Raw genomic sequence first — 21,934 nt, 5'->3', positions numbered from 1 at the left:
CGGCCGCCCCGTGGGGGAGGCAGTGCCCTCCGCGTCCAGCGATCCCGGCGCCACCGTGGTCGCCGCCCTCACTCATCCGCAGGCTCGACCGTCCGCTGCGGGCTGAGCCTGCGGGGCCGGGGCCGCTCTGCGGGAAGCGGACTCGCGCACGGAAGGGGGGAAGATGCGAAGAGGGAAACAACCAGGGAACGGCAGATCACCGACGGGCTCCTGTCAGAACTTGGCACGCCGACCCCCACAGCGGGGCCTCTGTCCTCCGGGAGCCTCCCTGGCCCCAAAGACACCATCTCTCGATATTCAGCGACCGCCTTCTGTGAGGCAAGCACCTGCCAGCTGTGACGAACAAGGAAGCGGTGCTGGGACCCCCCCGGGGACCCCCACTTCCCCTCCCCCCGCCGGTCCGTCCACCACAGAGAAAACCAAGATGCCTGGAATTACCAGGAAGAACAAGTCAGGGGATGATACGTGCAGAGGACATGATTCTTCCTGCCTGGGGGCCGGGGTGGGGGCAGTGAGAATCAGAGGCCACTGGGGACCCAGGTAATACTTGATTTGGGCCTCAGAGTTTGACAAGGATTTGTAAATCCATCGACGTGCGACAGGATGTGGTATCTGGGCAGTGGGAATTACCGCCGGGAAGCACGATCTGAAGTCCGCAGTCCCTGAGGTTCCAAAGAAGCCCAGTAAAATCCCTACACAGAAAATCGAGGTCCACACGGAGATGCTAACTTTCTACAGTGCCAGTTAGCCACCGACACACACACACATATACATGTGCATGCGCAGACACACGCGTGCGGACACATACATGCACATGGACCACACATGCACGGACACACGCACACGCAGACACATATACGTGCGGACACACACGCGTGTCCACGGGCACACACATGCGGACACACGTGCGCTCATGGACACACACACACACACACACACATACACACACACGGACATGCGCAAGTACACCCACACGTGTCTGCCACCAGCACCACCGGCCGCACATAACAGGAAGAACGTGATCTCCAAGTAAGAAAGGCATCCTCTAGTTGGGAACACACTGGTAAGAGAAAAGGTAACCATTCTCTGCCCAGCGTGGGTCTGTGCACTTGAATCTGGGAGCCCTCAGCTGGAGCTCGGGATTCCCGGAATGGAAGTGAGAGGGGAGGCTGGGGCCCGGCCAAGAAGAGTCGTGTGGAGCCAAGACTGAAGCCCTGAGGATGGGCAGTCGCTAAGGACGAGCACTGGAAAGGCCTCAAAAGTGTGGTGTGGATGGCCGGAGGCAGGGGCCCAAGCTGCAGGCGGGGGGCCCTCGGAGAAGGGACAGGCAGGGGAAGGGGGGCGGGCCGGCACAGAAAGGAGGGAGGGACCCAGAGATGTTGTTCAGACAGAGTCGTCACCCGAGCCGGGAGAGCCATCAACACGGGACGTGAACCCACGGGGAAGAATCCGGAAAACAGAGACGGGCCACAGCAACACCTCTGGGACACTTGCTGTGTTGTGTGACAAGCCCTGTCCCGAGCCCCTACCACGAAGGAGCTCATTCCATTCCTATCAAGCCCCTAGAAGGCAGGTCACCATTTCCACTGTCCCCATCACAGGGACACAAATGGAGTCAGAGAGATGGGAAACATTTCCGCAGGTCACGCAGCGAAGGAGAGAGTAGGGTCGGAAGTCAGGATGCCCGCTGCGTCCTGCGTCAGACCCCACGGATGGGAGGATGACGTCCCCGTTAGGGTGCGGGCTGTGGGATGAAAGCAGGCCTGCAGCTGAGCCCATCACCAGAGCAGCACAGACAAAGGTCACGGCATTTGGCATCAAAGGCCACCGCTTGTGTCCAGCCTGCAAAAGCTGTGGTTTGATGTCTGTCCACAAAGAGGTGCTGGTGTTTTAAGTGACCTATCACCCGGATGGGTCTGAACCTCCTAAACCAAATTTTCAAAATGGACTTTAAGTCTCCCAGACGTGAAAATATGGCTGGTTTGACTTTCACTCCTCCTGGAAATCGCTCGAGTGACAGCTGAAAGGCAGGACATGTGGGGGGTACTGACCAGTACAGGCAGGAGCAGGACCACACCCGAACACCATCCAGGAAGGAGGGAGGCACTCCATGGCATCACGGCTGGGGTGGACGCGGGGACTGGCCACGGGGGTCAGCAGGGGGCCGGTAGAGGCGGGAAGGGTGAGTGTATCCAAAAGGGGGAAGCTGTAAGGGCCGATGGCCGTCTTCCCAGAACTCCTGCAGGCTTTCTCCACCGCTCTTCCAGCCTGCCCCTCAGAACCTGCAACCCATCACAGCCCCTGCGTGGGAAGGCAAAGCTTCCCTGGTGCAGAGGCCACGGGGTCCCCAAGGCAGGGCTCTACCCCTCTCTGGGCGCCCAGCATAGCTCCTGGCGTGTGGAGTACATGAAGGAGAGTCAGTGCATGCCTGAATGAGGGGGCTGGATCCTGCCGTGGGAAAACAGACGTGGGATCAGAATGCAGGTCACTGGTTATCAACAGTGACCGGAGTCACCTCTGCACCCCTCGACAGCGGGGGATAATTCAATTCCTAAGCAACGTCCAGGCTTCACGCTGCCGCACCCCGTCTCCCGGCTGTGCCGCAGACAGACGGTGTCTCCCTGCTGTGTCCTGCTCGTCAGTCGAGGGCTAAGAAACACAAGAGCCTGGCTGGGCTTCAGGGAGAACGGTGGCCCCAGAATATCGTGCATCGAGTGGATGCTTAATTGTAGGAGAACGCGGTTTTGAATGCCCAAGGGGAGCCGCCAAGTTCTTCAGCATGTCTGTTCCAAGCGAACCACCCCAAGGGACAGAGACCGAATTTCCAGCTCCATTTGACATTTAAGAAGAGGAGGCTGGGGTCGGAGGGCAGAGGTAGGACCCAAGTTAGACAGTCACACAGCTGGTAAGCGGTGGGACTGGCCCGGGAGCCTAGGCTTTCCGAAATAGAGCTCACCTGTGGGGCGTGACACAAGTGTTTCCCAATGCACATTCCATGGAACCCTGGCACGGGAGGGGCTCTGCGGTTGAAGGCAGGTGGGAAAACACCGTGCATGCTGAAAGCCCTCCCTGAAGGACCACCACATACTATCACAGCAAACAAATGCTCTGAGAAGTCCTGCAGTCAGCAACTCTATTCAGCTGCTTAGCCAGCTTTTCCTACACAGATGGATCAGGCCTGTTTACGCCTTGCTGCCCAGACAGCTATAACCACACCCGGGCTGGAGAGAGAACGGATTTGGAGCAGTAGATGGCAGAGGAAGCAGTTTATACGTACTCCCGCTAAGAAGTGTACACGGCAAATTTCTTTTTGGAATAGAAACGTCTTGTCCCCAATATCTGTATTCCAAAGACAAAGGGGATCCTCTAAGACCTTCCTAGAAGTTGGGCCTCGAAGCTCCCCGTGTCTCCAAGTGTCCTCTAGCTGCCCGAGGCCCCGCCACGGGAACGGTGCAAACAAAGACCAGACAAAGACCCATCTACATCCTGACACTCGTGGAGAAACCAAGGCATCATTCAAGCAGTTTCTTTCTTCCTCACATACATTGTGGAAAAACCAGCCCATCTGATGAGAAGGCCCATCTGTTTAGCATCAACCCCATAATTCTGCCAACGGTCGCTGGTGTCTGCCAGACATATGGCCGGTTCTCCAAGTGAAAATCAGCTCAAATCTGTAAATCAAGCGGGTCTGGAAAGGCTGTGTGGAGTTTGGAACCAGGAATAAAAGCGGGAGGAGGATGGGCTCAGGGAGGGAGAAGGGGCGGACGGGAAAGGCACCTCTGTCGTCACCGGCTCGGCGTTCGCCGGTGTTGGGCTCAGCAGGAAAGTCCGTATTTGCACATCAGCAAACGCTTACAGAAATTATTTAGCAAGAAGCGCACGGACTTTGCAAAGTCTAGGAGCTGCTTTTAGAGGCAGCCCCTGAAGATCCTCTCCGACAGAGCAGAGAACGAGCGTCCCGGAGAGAGGATAAACCATCAAACGGCGCACCAGGAGACCCCGGCATCGCGATGTGCGTCTGGGCCGACGATACCGCCCAGCATCTTCAAAGCCCAAGTTCCCAGCCCGGACTTTCCAAACCAAAGTGTAAGAGGAGGTTCTTAGACGCCAGTCCAAGCTTAAGGGCAAATGTCAGTTTTTTAACAATATGCATGTCTTAGCATTTTTCTGAGGAAATTGAACATGTTCAAATGCTGGGAAGATTCTGAGCCAATAGATCCGTACTTTGAAAATGGGTCCCACATTCCTTTTGCTCAGGTCAGGGATGGGCAAAGGCTCTCCCATGTAGCTCGTATCTATCTCCGGTGCCGTGGGCCACACACTCTGTGTTGTGACTGCCCAGCCGCCGCCGAAAGCAGCTGCAGACGGTGCCTAAGTTAATAGGCCTGGATGTATTTTAATGAAACTTTATTTATAGGCACCGGTGGAAGACAGATCGGCTGTGTTTACCCACTGTTTGCCAGCTCCTGCCATAGGTGGTCCCTTTGGAAACGTCTTCAGGGAAAAGGTACCCCCTGGGCGTTCGGAGAAGAACGAGGGGGAGCGGGCGTGGTTTGTGCTCAGGATACTTTACCTCCGCTGGCACTCCTGAGCCCTGGTGTCCAGGCCAGAGTCATTCCCGCCTCCAACTCTGCGGCCTCCGACGGGTTTCCCAGCGTCTCTCTGCTACGCCTGCCCCCCCCCCCCCCCGCCCCAGGCAGACAGGGTCTGCGTCACTTCCCTGCTTAGCGTCATAGTGGCCTTTAGGATGACACACAAGACCGCAACAGTGACCCCAGATTCTGGAGTCTGCTTCAAGCTTACCTCCCACCGCGCCCCTGCCTCACCCCACGGATTGCCGCCTCTCCTCTGCTTCGCCCTGCCCGAGCTCTCCCTCCGTTAGGCTGCCTCCTGTGCCAATCCCTCCGGAAGCAACTCTTGTCCCTGATGAACTCCTACTCACTCCTCAGGGTCCCGTCCTCCGTACCCACCTGTTAGCTTCCTGTTACGTTTTGCACCACAGACTCCAGTACAATTTAGAATTCGCTATCGATCTGCCCATTCATGTGTGGAATGTCCTCCTTTGCTATCTGACCAGGAGAGCAGGGACCCAGGATGTCCCACGAAACTGCCTCCCCAGGCCCGAAAACAGAGCCCAGGAGGGCCCAGCAAAGCTTCGGCAAGTATTTGAGAAGCAAAAGGAAAGGAGAAGCCGACACCTCTGGGCTTGTGCTCGAGTTCACGGTCTCTAGCCGTGGGGAAGGAGCGCAGGCACCTCTGAGGTGTAAAATCTTACACAAGATGCGTTTTTCAGGATTTGCGGAGCTGGGCTCCCTCCCCAGTTTGCTGACCCTGCAGCCACACTATGTTTTAGCCTGGCACTGCCACCCCCCACCCCGTGCCTCCATGGTTGACTTGTGGCTGCCCCTGAGAGCAGAAGCCGCTGTGCCTGAAAACATGCAGTGTCCCTGTTTTGTTGTCACTGTGGCTCCCAACTTCACCACAGGCCCTGGTCCTGGCCTGGATCCCCCGGTGGCTGTCACAGAAGCGACAAGAAAGGTGACCCCAGCCCAGCCAGGTAGCAAGTCCGCACAGCTCACATTTTCCAGGAACACGCCACGGCCGGTGACACCTGTCTCCTTGGACCGTGCTCAGAGTCTCTGGCTGTGGCTGGGAGCTAGCCTCCTGGTGCCCCCCAGGATAGGCCAGCCCCAGCAGATGGAAGCACGGCTAACCTCAGCCCCAGCCACTGCTGTCTGTCATCACGGGGTACCCAGGAGCTGCTCTGGTGAGGCGGCCAGCTCTGCCCACTCCCACTGAAGAGTGGGAGACTGGACTGATTAACTGATTAACTCACACTTGAGACAACTTGGCTGACCATTGACTCTGGGCCCAACACCTAACCTTGTGCTCCCAGGCCCAGGGTCGGAGGGTGGGGGCGGTGGCAAAGGCAGAACGAGCACCCGGACATTACGATGCTGGTTCCTACATCCTCTGCTGCTCATCTGCCCCCGTGCCGGGCCCCCTCATGGCTCCCAGGTTCCTGCAACATCTGAGCCCACCTGAGCCAGCTCCAGTGGCCTCCGCTGCCGTTAGAATAAATTCCCACTTTGTGCTTCAGCCCCCGGGGGCCCTTTCCACCTCTGGAGCCCTGTACTTGGTGACCCCTGGAGGGATCCTCTCCTTCCCACCTCTGCCAGCCACCTCCTCCTGGTCTCTCGGCTTTGGATGCCGGACTCTCCTCCACAGGGAGGCCCCTGGAGCGACAGCACAACCTGGCTCTGCCTAGGACTGTCCCTGCAGGAGAGGCCCCGCCCACAGCCCGTCCCACCCATGACCGGTCCCGCCCACAGCCGGCCCCGCCCACAGCCGGATCTAGAGAGTTCTGGAAAGGAGCAGGGAAGGATGGAACAGAAGGGCCTCCACGGTGGAGGTGCTCTGTGGGGAAGGCGAGGTTGGTCTCAGCCTCAGGTAAGTTTCCGGCCAACTTGAGGACACCTGAGGATGCCTGGCACGAGTCCTGAAGACCCAGCGGGAGGCAAACGAGCTAGTCAATGTGGAAGAAGAGCCTCTTGCTTGGACGCACGCACCACGTTTTGTGTCTCTAAGCATCACGGCGCCGCTGGGACATTCGCAGGCACGTTTTTGCTGGAAGACCTATTTCCAGTTCTTTTGGATGCACACATGGAAGCATGACCGCTGGGTCAATTAGGACTCTATTTGAGCAGAGGTCAGCCTGTCTCCCACATGGCTGCACTGACGCGCGCCACAACTTGGATGAACACCCAGAAGGGCATGCCCAGCGAGAGGCGCAGTCCCAAAAGACGTGCATGGGTATGAGATGGCCAGAATAGGTAAACGTGGATTGGTGGTCACCAGCACTGGCTGAGGGGAGGGACACGGGGTGATGGCTGATGGGTCGGGTTTCTGTTTAGGTGATGAGAAAGTTCTGAAATCAGAGGTTGCACAACCCTGTGGAGGTACCGAAGGCCACAGAACTGTACCCTTCATAATAGTCTAACAGCTAGGGAAACCGAGGCAGAAGACAGAATTCGTGATCTGGAGGACAAACTGAGAGAGAAAAGGGGTCAGGAGAAAGCATGGAACAAACAGCTTAGAAGCCATGAACACAGGATTAGGGAAATAAATGACGCCATGAAACATTCCATCGTCACAATTCTTGGGCTCCCTGAGGGGGTAGAGAAAGAGAGAAGGCTAGAAGATATAGTTGAACAAACTCTGGATGAAATTTTTTCCAATTTGGGGAATGGAACCAACGTTCATGTCCTAGAGGCAGAAAGAACAGCCCCCAAGGTCAATGGATCTAGAAAGACCTCAAGGCCACTTGATTGTGAAACTGACAAATCATAATTTTAGACAAGAGCATCTGAGGGCAGCTGGGGGAAGAGATTCCTTAAGTACACAGGAAGGTCCATCAGGATAAGGTCAGACCTGTCCACAGAAACCTGGCAAGCCAGAAAGGGCTGGCAAGATATATTCAGGGCACTGAATGAGAAGACCATGCAGCCAAGAATACTTTATCCAGCAAGACTGACATTCAAAATGGATGGAGAGATAAAGCGCTCCCAAGACTGGCAAGACTTAAAAAAGAGTATGTGACCACCAAGCCGGCACTATAAGAAATATTAAGGGGGGGGGGAGTCTATAAAAGAAAGAAGAACCCAAGAGTGACACAGAAAAGAAATTTATAGAGACAGTCTATAGAAACAAAGACTTCACAGGTAACACGATGTCCATAAAAACATATCTTTCAATAATCACTCTCAACGTGAATGGCCTAAATGCGTCCATAAAATGGCACAGGCTCGCAGATTGGATAAAATGACAGGACCCGTCCATATGCTGTCTACAAGAGACCCATGTGGAACCTAAAGATACATCCGGACTGAAAGTGAAAGGAAGGAGAAGCATCTTCCGTGCCGGCGGGCCTCCAAGAAAGCTGGGGTAGCGATTCTCCTATCAGATAAATTAGATTTTAAACTAAAGACTGTCGCCAGAGATAAAGCAGGACACGACAGCATTCTGAAAGGGGCTGCCCACCACGAAGATCGAACAACTGTAAATGTTTATGCCCCCAAATGGGAGCAGCCAATGACATAAGCCAGCGGTTAATCAAGATAAACAGTCATATTTCTATGCATACATGAATAGTAGGGGATAGAACAGTTAAAATGTTAAATTTAGGGGTGGCATGGTCGGTTTAGCATCTGACATAGGGGATAGAATAGTTAAAATGTTAAATTTAGGGGTGGCACAGTCAGTTTAGCATCTGACTCTTGGTTTTGTCTCAGGTCAAGGTCTCAGGCCCCCAGGATCAGGCTCCACGCTCAGCAAGGGGTCTGCTTGCGATTCTCTCTCCCGCGCCCCTCTCTGCTCGTGCTCTCTTTCTAAAATAAATAAATCTTTTTTAAAAAATTAGAGAATATTAAATTCAGGTCTTTTAAAATGTTAAATTGAGGTCATTTTACCTCTATTAAAACAAAAAGCATGTCCTGACCCAGTGGTGCCCCCTGTCGTGTATAAGGCAGGGTCAGACTAATAAAACTGACCCAGAAGAGCGGTGCTTTCTGGGTAGGAACAAAGGTCCAACAGTCCTGCCCTTGCCCCTCCGCCCGCGTCTTGAGCGTGGCGTGCCCCGGTGCTGAGGAAGGCCGGGTCCCAGAGAGTAACTCACGCGATCCTTCTAGACCCAGCAGGTCTGCACAGAGGCGAACAGCCTCCCCGTGCCCTTGACACCAGTCGCTGCCCCGCCTGGCCTCTGCCTTCACGTCCACCAACCCAGCCCGTCACTGAACCAGGACTCTGGGGTCCAGGAGGAAGCCAGCCGGGATGCCGAGCAGTAACCGCCACCCACATCCGGACTGTGGCTCAGGCAGATCTGAAAAGGCCACACAAGCCTAAAGTCTCGTGCAAATTTTGCAATTACCCTAAATTAAAAATGCACCAAGGATCACCAATTTCAGGGCATCCTGGCTGGGCTCTCACGATGCCGCGCGGAGGCACCGCTTCAGCTGGCGAGCACATGCGAGCTCCTGAGCGAGTGCCTCGGAAATCGGGCGGCGGCTCCGTTCCACTGCCTGAGCAGGGAGTCGCTAGAAGGAATCAGACTCAAGATCAAATGGGAATGAGTCTGGGTAAGCAATTTCCAACTGGAAAAACACAGTGTGTGAAGCCACCTGCAAAGAGGCAGCTTGGAGACGCACACGCACACCCTTCTCCAAAACATCTTCACTGCCCATAGATCTTGCATGTCCATAGGAGCCACGTGCCAAAGCAACAAGTAGAGCCGGGGAGGGCTAAGTGACTGGCCCAGGATCACACGGCACCAGCTGATGGCCCTGGATGTGAACAGCGGGCTTCGCATCTTACCGGGTGAAGGAGATTTCTACACATCTGCGCTGCTTGCCCACCCCCGAGCCCAGACCAGAGCGTAACAAAGTGCACGCCTTGTCCAGCTGCTTTTGCAAACTCCACATACGCTGTGGACCCCAGAATGATGCCAGCCCTCCCCACTCAAATGCCTTTTAAAAAGTCATTACTCTCAAACTCCCTTTATAAACACCAAATGTTGAAAGGTCTTGGGTCACAGTTTCCAGCCTAACGAGCGAATCCCCACGTGGAAGTTTACATGTGCTGTCGGAACGGAGTCCACGGGGACCGCTCGCGTCTTGGCCTCAGAAATAATTTCCTTCCCCATCCATTAAGTAAATGAAGCGGAGCCCGAGATGCTCCCGGTGGGTTGAAATGAGCATGGGGAAGCAGAGAAGGTAAGGACCCTGTCCCTGAGGCATCCGGACCCTGGGCAGCGGAGAACATTGGATGCGGAGCTTCTCACGCAGCCGGGACTTGGGGGTGCTCTTCCCCGGTGCCTGGTCTGTAAATCGCCAGGGGACCACTCAGGCAAGTGCAACAGGACCTGTCAGAGGTGTTCAGGGACGATTGCAAGCGTGGGTGAAGACGTGAGAAGGGCCAAGCCTTCAACACACAGTGCACGGGACGGAAGATGGGGCAGCCGCTGTGGGGAACGGTCTGGCAGTTTCCTGACCACCTGCCCCAAATCACCCTCTGACAATTCCACTCCCGGTGTTTCTCCCAAAGAAGTGAAAGTACACGTCCGCACAAAAACGCCCGTGAGTACTCGTAAGAGCGTTCCTCACCATTGCCAGAGAGTGAGAAAGGACAACCCAAGCTTCCACCGACTGATGAACAGAGAAATAAAATATGGGCTGTCCCCACAACGGACCGTTACTGGTCCATATAAAGGAGTGGAGGCTGCACATCTGCTCCGTATAGATGGGCCTCGGAATCATACTAAGTCACAGAAGACCTCGTGTGACACATGGCTTCATTTACACAAATCGTGGGGATGGTGGCACAGTCTTGGGGACATAAAACCACTGAATCGTATCCTCTACGTGGGTGACTTGTATGGCACATGGATTATAGCTCAATAAACCTGTTACAAAAACATAAAAACACAAGACGGTCGAGGACGGACCACATCGTCTCCCAGCTCCCGTCTCCCAGCTCCATTTCCAAGCCAGTTGAGAGCCGTGGGGGGTCATTACCAACCTCCCTGGAGGGTAGTGTCTCTCACGACAAGTGGACCTCTGGACCCGAGGCTGCTGCCCATGGTTGTGATCCTCGCCGCCCCCTGGTCAGGAGCTCCTTATCAGAGCAAGTGTGAGCATGTGCCAACATTGTCCACACCCGCCTGAGTTCCTCTCCCCACCACGGACTCGCTCAGGTCAACTCACCTGCTTCTGCAGCAAGAGCTCACTCCCTCCACCCATCCCAACGTCCATGCTTGCTGTGCCACAATCCACTGGCTGCACAAGAGCAGAGTGATGGTCGAAATCACAAATCAGGCCCTGCCACACCCTGTCTACACTCTCTATTGGCTTCTCCCTGATTTGGGATCGAACCCAAACTCCCTGAAGTCCCTCTGGCTTCCCGTTCCCATCTCCTTCCCTCTATTCCGCCACACTGACCATACTCTGCACTTCTGGAGCGTGCCCAGTTGGTGGCTGCCTCAGGGCCTTTGCACCAGCTATCCCCTCCACCTGGAATGCATTCCCCCAACACTGCCACACTGCTGACTCCTCATCTCCAGGTCTCCACTGGACCAATATGCCCTCCCTCTCCAGCCACCTTCTTCATGTGGCTTTCCTACTCCCCTCACAGCTGACTCTGAGACTTCCCTTTGGGGGCACACAGTGCTCTCTGATGCCGTGTTGTGTATTTACCTATTGGCTTTTCCACTAGAATACCAGCCCCTGGAGGGCAAGGGCTCTGACCAGCATCATACGCCAAGGGCAATAGGGTCTCAATACATTTCTATTGGATGCCCCCCACCCCCTGCTCAGCTGCCCTCAGGAGGGGAGCCCAGGAGGCCCCCAGGTCCTCCCCAGGGGATTTGGTTTTGCCTGCTCTTGGTCTCATCACTGTTCACCCAACCAAACTGGTCACTTTGTAATTCCCGAGATCTCTTTTCTTTTGCTTCAAGATCTCTACACATGTCTTCTCTCAGAAAACCCTTTTTCCCTGCATTTTTGGCTGGCCAACTCCTACTCTGGATCACAGCTTAAACTTCACGTCCTCCCCCAATAAATCTCTTCGCAGAGTTGGGGCTCTGCACCCCCCCACTCTGGGCCCCCAAGCTGTCTATCTCCACTGCCTTCCATCGAGTCTCATAGAGCACTGCTGGCTTCGTCGGAGGTCTTGCTGGAAGCCTCCGTTGAGCGCAGAGCCAGGTGGGGCCGCCCCAATCAGGGCAGGCCCCTGCACAAGGTCAGTCCCCGGGAAACGGGCGAGCAGCGGGCAGGCCCGGCCCGCCCAGCGCAAGGCAGCACCTGCCAAGCTTGGACACCACTCACGGCCCGACAGCCCGCCTGTCGGTGCAAGCTCTCGTGACCTGCCCAAACATGGACAAGTCACTTGGCCTCTTGGGGCCACTGGGCCTGGCATCTGTGCAGCAGGGATGACGCCGGCACCCCCCGCACACGCAGTTGTGAGGGCGGGGCGAGCGCACGCTGGTCAGGATGCATCGTGTGTCCAGCACACGGCCAGGCTTCACAACCCCCGGCGCCCCCACCTGCTTCAACAGTGGTCTTTCCAGGCCCCTTGGGGGGCCTTGCTGTACGGCGGTCACCGGCACACAGCAGGTGCTCAATGAGGAGCGCCTGTGGAATGGGCACCATGGGGATCCCGGGCAAAGACGCACAGTTTTCAACGGAATCACAAAAAAAGACACTTTGATCAAGTCTTTCATTTTTAGCCACATGTCCTTGGGGACCTGACAGAGACGCTGCGGCAGGGCCGCACTGCATGGCCGTGCCCCAGGGAGCAAGGGCATGGCCACAGAGAGACCCGAGGTAACAGGTTGTGGCCTCTGCCTGGTTCAGTCTCCACCTGCCTGTCCACGTGCGCCTGTGGCCTCCCTGTGGCTGCCGGTGATGGTCACTGATGTGTGAGTGTCCACAGTACGGGCCTGCAGGAGCCAGCAAGCCGCTTTGCGGGCTGGGGTCACTGTGCGGGCTGGGGTCGCTGTGCGGGCTGGGGTCGCTGTGCAGGATGTGGGTCACTATGTGGGCTGGGGTTACTGTGCGGGCTGGGGTCGCTGTGTGGGCTCGAGCTGCCATGTGGACTGGGGGTCACTGTATGCGGGGCTCACCCAAAGAAATGGGGAGCTGTCTGGCCAGTGTGCTGGCCTCCTGGGAGAAGCTGTTTTGTCCTGGACACAGGGCCCTCCAAGGGTACCAAGGAACTGATGCCCCTTCCTCATCTGGGAAGCAGCCAGCACCAAATGCCTCTCCTCTGAGCTCATCACGCGCCTCCCTGTGAAGGACTGGAGGCCACAGGGACACGGAAAAGTGAGCACAGGGTCTGCTTCCCTGGAGCTTCCCACAGTCTCATTCGCCAATCCTGAAAGAGCCAGAGCTCGGAGCCAGGAGCCACTGGCTGGCAGCACGGAGCTGGCCCTGTCGCCGTGGTCCCCACAGGCCTCTGCTCATCCCTCAGGGGCCCTCACCCCATCGGTGACGCCCATGACAGAACCCCAAACCGGGAAGGAACCAGCCACTAAAAGCCATGCTTCAGCAAGCCAACCCGACTCACCAGTTCTGTTTCAGCTGCCCCAGAACAGAGGCTTGGCGGGGGCCGCTTGCGAGAATCGACCGTTTCTCAGCGGGAAGGTGACCGGGCTATTCCCGCGGCAGCCCTCGGGCTCAAAGGGCAAAATCCAACTCAAACCCCACAGAAACCGGCACAACTAAAATCACGTCAGAAAGGAAAATAAAGGGCTGGGGATACCCTTTCTAGAAAAGCCACAAACAAGAGAAAGCAAATTTCAGCCCGCGTGCTGCCTGTCAGCCCCCCAGTCCCCAAGGAGGTCCCATCACTCATGGATTCACCTGTGCCACCGGGGGCTACACACTGATTTCCGGGGAGTGGGGAGAAGCCTCACGTAACTGTAGTTTTTGACACATTAAATTTTCATGCGATCTGATGGGCTCTTCTCTAGGTAAGGAAGGGCCCTCATGATGACACTCCTGTCCCTTGGGGACAGGGAGGGCTTTCGGGTGACAACAGGCCACACACAGGCCAACCGCGGTGCCCCAGCCACTAGCAGCTGCTTGCAGCACGCGACAGAAATCCGCGGAAGGATGCTGATGCCCTTGTTAAAACACAGAGCCATGCCAAGTGCGGCTCTGTCCCTTCCTCCACGGCCGGTGGGACTTACCGTATCACAGACACCGGACGTTCGCCACCACCACTACTCAGCCGTCGCTGCCTTACAGAGACGGCAGTTCCATGTCCAGTTCGACCCAGTCAGGTCAAAGCTGGATCTCATTCTATAACGAAGTAACAGGGGCGTGAGTAGGACTGGAAATGTTTGCGAGTTTTCTCCTACGTCACCCATAGGGGCCAGACCAAAGTCTGAGGAATGAGCCCTTCGTGCTGCTGTAAATGGTCGCCCTGTTCCTCTGCCCCCAGGTGCAGGCACTCAAGGAGCGAGTGCCCGCGGCCCTGGCCGGTGGCGCCGCAGACCCTGGGGCGGCGTCTTCCTGGAGCTCAGCCCAAGCACGGCGCCCGCACTTGCGGGCTCTGTGAGGAAATGCTGGGGGGGCAGCGAGGAGTCCCTTGCCCGGGAGACACCCCGAGCCCCGCAGGGACCAGGAAAGGAGGCGGCTGGGCTCGGACGCCACTCACCGGGCAGGAAAGAACGTGCGGGCGGCAGAGCGTGCACCTGTAAGGACTCAAGGATCTATTCGCAGGCCTTGGGGAAGCTGTTTCCGATCTTCCCAAGTGAGAAAGTCTGGGGAAGAAGACAGAAAAGGGAGTCTTGACCTCCCTGCTAGGTGGCCTTCGCGCCCTGGCTTCTAAGAACATAGGAGGACATGGCAGACCCAGTTTTCTTACCACCTGGGACTTCTTCCCAAACCTCGTCGGGACACCTGCAAACCCGAAAGGCAGAGCTCTTCCAGGACACGAGTCCATCCACCGCTACACTAAACACGAATGACGCACGCAGGTTTTCAAAGAGCTTCCTCTCGGACACCCGGGTGCCCTGAACCTTCACAGTTTGCCTTTGGCATTGAAGACTTACAGAAGGCACGATTTGGGAGGAATACTCAAAAACACCTTTCCAACAAAATTCTTGTTACCCCCCCTCCTTTAATTTCTTCCTCGGTGATCTCCAATGAGAGACAGAGCCATGCACTGCAGCTCCCATCGGCCCAGGCCTCCTGGGGTGAGTCCGCTCTGCCACATGGTGCGGGCCCGGCCAGGAGGCTGACTTCACCACCCTAGTGCCCCAGGCTCCAGGACACATGCAACAACACCATCTCGCATGCAGGGCTGCTGTGACGATTACCGGAGACAAAGCACGCACCACAGGTCCTTCAATGGGAATGCAAAGCTGACCGGCGTGATAAATTCAGGGACTGCGTCCATGTCAGTATGTCCGGCAGGTGGCTACCCTCCAGTCTAGCACTAGGGGGAACCGGGGGAGGCCACACACATCCCTCTCAACTATTTCTGACGCTGCCTGCAGACCCACAATGATCTCAACACAAATTTTAAATAGTCAGCCGGCCATTCTCATTATTAGGATCGTTAACCCTGCCGAAAAGGATGCCGTGAATAAACGCTCCAGGATTCCTTCAATTTTTCATGAAAACAAAAAATAGCAGTCTCTATGTACTGCTGGTGGCAGAAACAGAATGAGCGTCGGAACAAAGTCACTTCTGAAACAATCTCGCTGTGATGACTGTTTCTGTGGTCCTCCGCGAGGGAAGCTGAAGTCCCCACCCTTCATCCACGTACACCGCCCGTACAGACAGCGCAGCCGTGCTGGGTGCGGGGACCCATGGCAGAAGCAAGATGGGTTTGGTCTTAATCTGCATTTTCTGCATTTGGTTGGTTTGGCTTTGGTTTGTTTTTTGAGGTTTTGTTCCCCCCCCCCCCCGTGTCTTTTCCCCTACTAATGTCCTTCCAGAACGCTTTAGAAAGGAAGGGAAGAAGGACACCTTTATTGAGCGCCTAGCGTGTGCCCAGCCTTGCATGGGGACAGGGACTCCTCGGCTGAGCAGAACGAGTAGAGCTTGTGTCCCCAGGAAGCACCACAATTTGGTGAGAACAAGCACCATTAAAACGACAACAATCACAGGACTCAACTGCGGGAGGAGAATGGGCTCTGAGCCTGTGCCTGAAGACCCTCAGTGAGCCCGAGGGGCCACACTACTGTCTCTTTATTTCTGCGTTCCGGTGCTCTGACATCGAGAGCTTCGCTGACCCTGGAGGGACAGCCCTCCCACGCTAGCCAAGCAGTAAACAACTTGCCCACAAGCTTGGTTGGCAGATCAAGCCAAGCAACCTGGAGCCACACCCCAGTGTGCTTCCTCACGGGGTCTCGGGCTCTGGGACACCATCCACTTGCTATAACTCCCCAGGGCCGTGTCCCAGACAAGGAACAGCAGCCCCCGTGTTCCAGAACTCACTGGAATCATCCAACCTAGCCAAGCCCAAGCCTGCTTCTCTGGGACACCGCAGTAAAGGCTCTTGTCCACCACTCCCCCTCGCTCCCAGGGGCTCCTGACCCACTCCGGGGCTTCCCTGTCATTGGCGTGGCTGTGCCCTTCTCTTGGGAACTGTGACGAACTCTCTTTCCGGCGGTAACTGTTGGCCTTATGACATCTCCAAGTCTCCACTCATCTACTACATTCAAAACCGCAGCCAGCCCACCCCTCACTGAAGAAATGACCTTTCAGAATGAGCAGGGCTCACAGAGGAAGGATGGAGGTAGGAGCAGAGCAGGAAGTGTCCCTGAGCCACGTGGGGCACAGCACACCCCAGAGTATGGAAACACGGAAGGAGACCAGGAGGGAAGTGAGCAGGTCAAGAAGCCGGAGAAAGGGTCGGGCCGGCAGCCGCAGGGAGGGCGTGGAACAAGGGGCCCTAAGGGCAGGGACACACCTTCAACCTGGCCTTGAAAGCACTCCTTTGTCCTAAGTGTAAACTCCCTGGTACGTGGCCTCTGGGTTTGGCTCCCACGGGGCCCTTAACACCCAGCAGAGCCTGGTGCACTCAGACATTTAAGAGATTTTTACTGAATGAATGAATCTTCCCGCTAAGGGAAGCAGGGACAAGCCCCCTGCTTCCACCTGCTTGGCTGTCGCTTGGTCTGCAATCATCTGAGAAGGGGTCTTTTCTGAATCTTTTAAGCATCTGCTGGAGCATCAGCTGGATTGACAGAGCCCCCCACCCCCAGCCACCAAGCCACCATGAGGAGGAAATACTGGCAGCCTTGCAGAGAATGGAGGAAGCGGAATCCTTTCTATGAGGCCGGCAGGACTCACGGACAGAACCCGAAGAGTGCGTGGCCAGCAGTGGAGGGGGCAGCCCAGACTCTCCCACGCCCCTGCCTGCTCAGATGCTGCCCACGAGCCGGTCAGTCAGATACAGAGGTACTCGGGAAGACAAAACTCACACGCCTGCCGGAGTTCCAGAAACAATCATACTGCTTTCCCCCTGGACTTGTTCCTCAATCAGTGGAATGACATTAACCCAATACAGGGGAAAGGTCATAAGATCATTCCGATAAATACAGAAATAGTCCTTGATAGAAGTCCACATCCATGCATAATTAAGGACCGCTTGCAAATTAGAAATAGGAGGAAACTTCCTTGGTCTCGGAAAGAATAGATACAAAGTATCTCCTGCAAACTCATACTCACTGAAGGAATCCTGGAAGGTTTCCCTCTGAGATCCAGGAGGAAGACTAAAAATGTCTCTCTAAAAGTGCACGAGGGCTATTAGCCAGCACGACAGGAGCAAAAAGTTTAAGTATGGGATTGGAAGAAATGAAGCGATCTTTTTTTTTTTTTTTTCCAGAGTAATGTTTTTAGAAAATCCAAAAGAGTCTCTAAAATTAGAGTAAGTTAATTTAGCAAGGTTATTACATAGAAGGTTCCTTTTCAAAAATAAATTATATTTCTATATGCCAGAACCAAAGATTTAAAAAATCATATTTAAATAATGAGATCATTTAAAAGTCATCAAAAAAATATACCCCAGAATAAATCTGGTGAAAGATGTATGTGAGGCCTCCACAGAGAAAGCAGTCCTGAGAGAAAAGGGAAATAACTTAAATACAATGTGAGATACGCCAGGTCCACAGATGGAAAAACTAAATGTTTTAAGGATTTCATTTCTTACCAAATTAATTCATAGGGTCAATACAAACCCAGTCAAAATCACAACTCTGGGGACACCTGGGTGGCTCAGTGGGTTAAAACCTCTGCCTTCAGCTCAGGTCATGATCCCAGGGTCCTGGGATAGAGCCCAGAGTCAGGCTCTCTGCTCAGGGAGAGCCTGTTTTCCTCTCTCTCTCTGCCTGCCTCTCTGCCTACCTATGATCTCCCTCTGTCAAAAAAATAAATAAAATCTTTTTTAAAAAAAATCACAACTCTGTGTGTGTCTGTGTGTGTCTGTGTGTGTGTAAGAGAGAGAATTAATTCAAAATTTCATAATTTTTTAAATGGTAATTTTGAGAGAGAGAGAGAGAGAGAGTAAGAGATAGCAGAGGGAGAGAGAGACTCCCAAGCAGACTCCCCACTGAGTGTGGAGCCCCATGCGGGGCTTGATCCCATGACCCTGAGATCATGACTGGAGCTGAAATCAGAGTCAGATGCTCAACTGACTAAGCCACTCAGGTGCCCCCAAAATTTCATAATTGTATAGAGAAATGCACAGGACCAAGAATGGCTGAGGCAATCTTGAAGAATAAAAATAAACGTGGTTAAGATTTATACTATCAAAATACCCTGATTATAAATGCATAATAACTATGACAACATGCTGTTGGTAGGACAAAAAGCACAATGGAATAGAGAATGGTGTAGACAGACCACATCCACGTGGACAAAAAGCACAATGGAATAGAGAATGGTGTAGACAGACCACATCCACGTGGAGCGTGACTCAGGAGAAAGGGACACAGCTACGCAGTATGGGGTTGGAAAAGGGTGAGCCTCTCCAACTTGCTGCTGAATCCATGGGACACCCAAACGGAAACACGGACTCTCAATCCTTCCCTCACACCAAATCACAGTCAGCTCTGATTCTAGACATGACAGACAAAATACTAACACTTCTAGAAGAAAACGTAGAAGAAAATCTTACTGGTTTCGGGATGAGCAAATATTCCTCAAACAAGACACAAAAATGAAAAAAAAAATAAAGGGGCCTATGTTAAAATGAAATCTTTCTTGTCATCAAAAAATACTATTAGGCAAATGAAAAGGCAAGTCATGTCAAGGGAAAATATTCAAGATCTCTATCTCCACCCAAGCACTCAATCTAAACCATACTTTTTTTTTAAATTCTAGAAATTATTTTTTAAAAGTCGGGCACTGTCCTCCTCACACAATTAACGAACAAGAACCTAAAAGGCATTTCGAAAAGGAGACCTACCAAGAGCCAAAAGAAAATGAAAAGACGTTCAAACTTTACTCATTTCCAAGGAAACACCAGTTGTATCACAACGTAGTATTTCCTCGTGGATGCGACAAGGGCTATAATGTTTTAAAGCAGGTGACAGCATCAGCGGTGGGACCAGACTACGGAGTAAACAGAACTCCCCACTGCTGGCCTGGGAGGGACACTGGCGTGGACAGTGGTTCACCCACTTTAGAAGCCTGTTCAGCAGGATCTGCTAATGCTGAACCTATCAAACCACCTGACCCAGCAATCCTCACCACCCCCCCACAAAAAAGGAAATAAAGAAACCAACCAATAAACAAAAACAAGTAAGAATGTTTCTAGGGACACCATTCATAGCAGTCAAATACTGGAAACAGCAAGGGGTATCCCCAGTAGGATGACCTCTTTGTGGGATAGTGACCCAACAGAGTACCAGCCAGCTGAGAGGTGAACCAGCACCGCCTCTGGCGGGGGGGGGGGGGCATGCCCAGAAATGTGATGTCAATCACAAAAAGCCAGATACAATATAGGATCAGTCGCACTCGCTCAACTGTGAAAGGTTTGGGAACAAGAAAAACTCACCTAGGCTGTTCTAAGTCACAACTGCAGATCTCTTTGGGGAATCCTAACTGAAGAACCCAGAGTCTTCTGGGCTACTGATGGCTTGGTTTCCCCATTGGATACCAGTGCAAGGCCCGTTCACTTAGCTGGTCTGCACACTTAACAGTTTTTTATTTTTTTATGCAAGTGCTACGTAGCAATAAAATGTTCCTAAAACTTTTTCAAGTTAAAAAAACATACAAACCTGTCTTTCAAACGCCTATTCTTGGGGGGGGGGGGTGAGGAACAAACAGACCCAGGAACATATTTAAGTGTTAAAATAAAAAACAGAAAAACAAATAGGAATGATTAAAATTTCTCCGGGCTTCTGAACGTGAATGCCAAGAGATGCCCGCCAGACTGCAGGTGGTCAAAGAGCACTCGGAAGGGCCTGGAAGGTCATCTGCTTCCCCATGTCCATCACGGTTCCAACAGGGATTCAAACCCCGATCCCGACATGAAAAGAGGAAGCACTGCATTTTGTTCGGTCAAGACCTCCTTCCTGGATGTTTCCACATCATCTTATATCCCAGTGTGATGTTTTGGTTTGAAATAGGAATAAGGAAATACAATAATTAAAATGATAACGTTTTGGTTTGAAATACAAGTAACTCCCGTTTCAGAGTAGCTACAAATCACGGCTGGAGAAAGCCATCCCTGACATACCAAGCGTCCGGTCACCACCAACAGCGCAGGAAGTCACGTCGGCTGGGGCTGCAGCCTGGAGACAAGAGCCACAGAAAAATGGCATATATTTGCTTCCTGAATTGCAGGTTGTCTAAAAATACAAGGAAACCAGAAAATGACCTGAAAGAAATTGCACGTGCGGTGTGACAGATACATTTGCTGGAGTTCTAATTGGCCGGCTCCAGGGTGGGCCACGCTCTGTGAGAAGACACAGCGCCTGTCCTTGAGGAGCTACCCGTCAAAGCAAAGACAAAGCCACCAATCAGCAGAAACCCCTGGAAGGCAGAAGTCCTTCTGGGAGGAGACCTCGACGAAAAGGCAGGACCACAGGGGTACATTCGGACTTGGAAAAGGATCACAAAGCTGCAGGCATATTCCTACTCAGACCCCAGCACGTGGCCACCCGGACCCCTTAAATCAAGTCACTTCCAACAGTTGCAGGAAAGGAAGCATCGTAAAGGGGGTGGGAAGCCACACATTCCTCGGCAACGCAGCAGGTGGCGGAATCTGAACCAGATGTTGGGGAAAAGGTCACACGGAGCAGTTGTGGGTACTTCCCCTAAGATCAACCCTGGCTTAATTCATTAAGTACAATGGTAGAAAATCTAGGAAAAAATGAAACTGGTTCAGAATTAAGATGAACTTTTTAAACTTAAAAAAGAAATATAAGTCATCAAGAACAAAAGAATGGGCAGTCCAACTTATAGAAGAATATTTTAAAACTTTGCATTTAAAATCCATATAAAACAAAGTCAGATGAGCTCTGGAATATATTCACAAGGAATAACAAAGGGTAAAATCTTTCCATATATAAAGACCTCTCTAAAATCAACAAGAAAAACAAAAGCTGCCCCTTGGAAAGTACACAGGAGACTTAAATAGTCTTTTGGGGGTAAAAAAAAAAAAGTAAACAGTAAAAATATGAAAAGAAAACCCAATTGTCCAAGTTATTCCAAAGAAACAAATAAAATATTGTTTCCGTTTTTACCAAATTGGTAGTTGAACCAAAAGCAACTTTTTAAAAATCAACTCATCGGAGTTGGCAAAGATTTGGAAAGGCAAGAATCTAGCACAGATGGGAGTGGAGTATAAGTTAATGCCACTTTGGCAATGTGTGTCAAAAGCTTTCAAGTACTTTATACACCTTGGCCATAATTATATTTCTAAAGAAATAATCAGGAATATAGACACAGATTCATACATAAGTAAGTAAACTCAATGGTCCAGTAGCTGCATTTAAAACCAGGACACATAATTAGTTCCACGGTATGGTGTCACTATTATATTTTGTGTGTGTACATTTGCATTAAAAAGGATGAATGGAATCCATGCAAATATTTGCCGCGATTAACTGGCTGGTATGACTGCAGGTGTTTTTCGTGTGATTTGTAAATATTCCACAATAAGCGCGTAACACTCTGCGATGCAGACGAGCACTGTTCTCTCTGTAGTCTTCCTGAAGGTGTGGCGCTTGACCTAGACCTCGAGGGCAGGGAAGAGCTTGCAGATCACGGGAAAGCTGTGTCGCAGAGAAGACATACGCAGGTTTGGGGGCTGAGGGGAGCCATGGTGACAGAGGTGAGGAAGGGAGGGTGGGTGTGCAGACCCCAGAGGGACTTGGAAGCTGAGCGAAGCGCTGACGAGGGTGAAGCGGACGGGACCA

The 21,934-nt window shown here is 53.0% G+C and overlaps 1 protein-coding gene across 7 annotated transcripts in view; it reads right to left on the bottom strand.

Annotated features, from left to right (window-relative positions):
* The window catches only part of PHACTR3 (phosphatase and actin regulator 3), a 222,979-nt gene that overhangs the window by 94,535 nt on the left and 106,510 nt on the right, over window positions 1–21,934 (bottom strand). The window contains exon 1 of one of the 7 annotated variants that reach the window (XM_082742976.1): window positions 20,251–20,338. The exons of the other annotated variants lie outside the window; for them this stretch is intronic. Coding sequence (XP_082599102.1) covers window positions 20,251–20,335 — 85 coding nt within the window. The 5' untranslated portion in view covers window positions 20,336–20,338. Of the gene's footprint in view, window positions 1–20,250; window positions 20,339–21,934 lie in introns of those variants that run through there. 7 annotated transcript variants of the gene reach the window in all.

The sequence above is a fragment of the Mustela nivalis genome, assembly GCF_964662115.1.
Source record: "Mustela nivalis genome assembly, chromosome: 8".
Classification (NCBI taxonomy): Eukaryota; Metazoa; Chordata; class Mammalia; order Carnivora; family Mustelidae; genus Mustela; species Mustela nivalis.
Note: the sequence above shows the minus strand (reverse complement) of the source record. Positions and strands in the feature narration are given on the sequence as shown.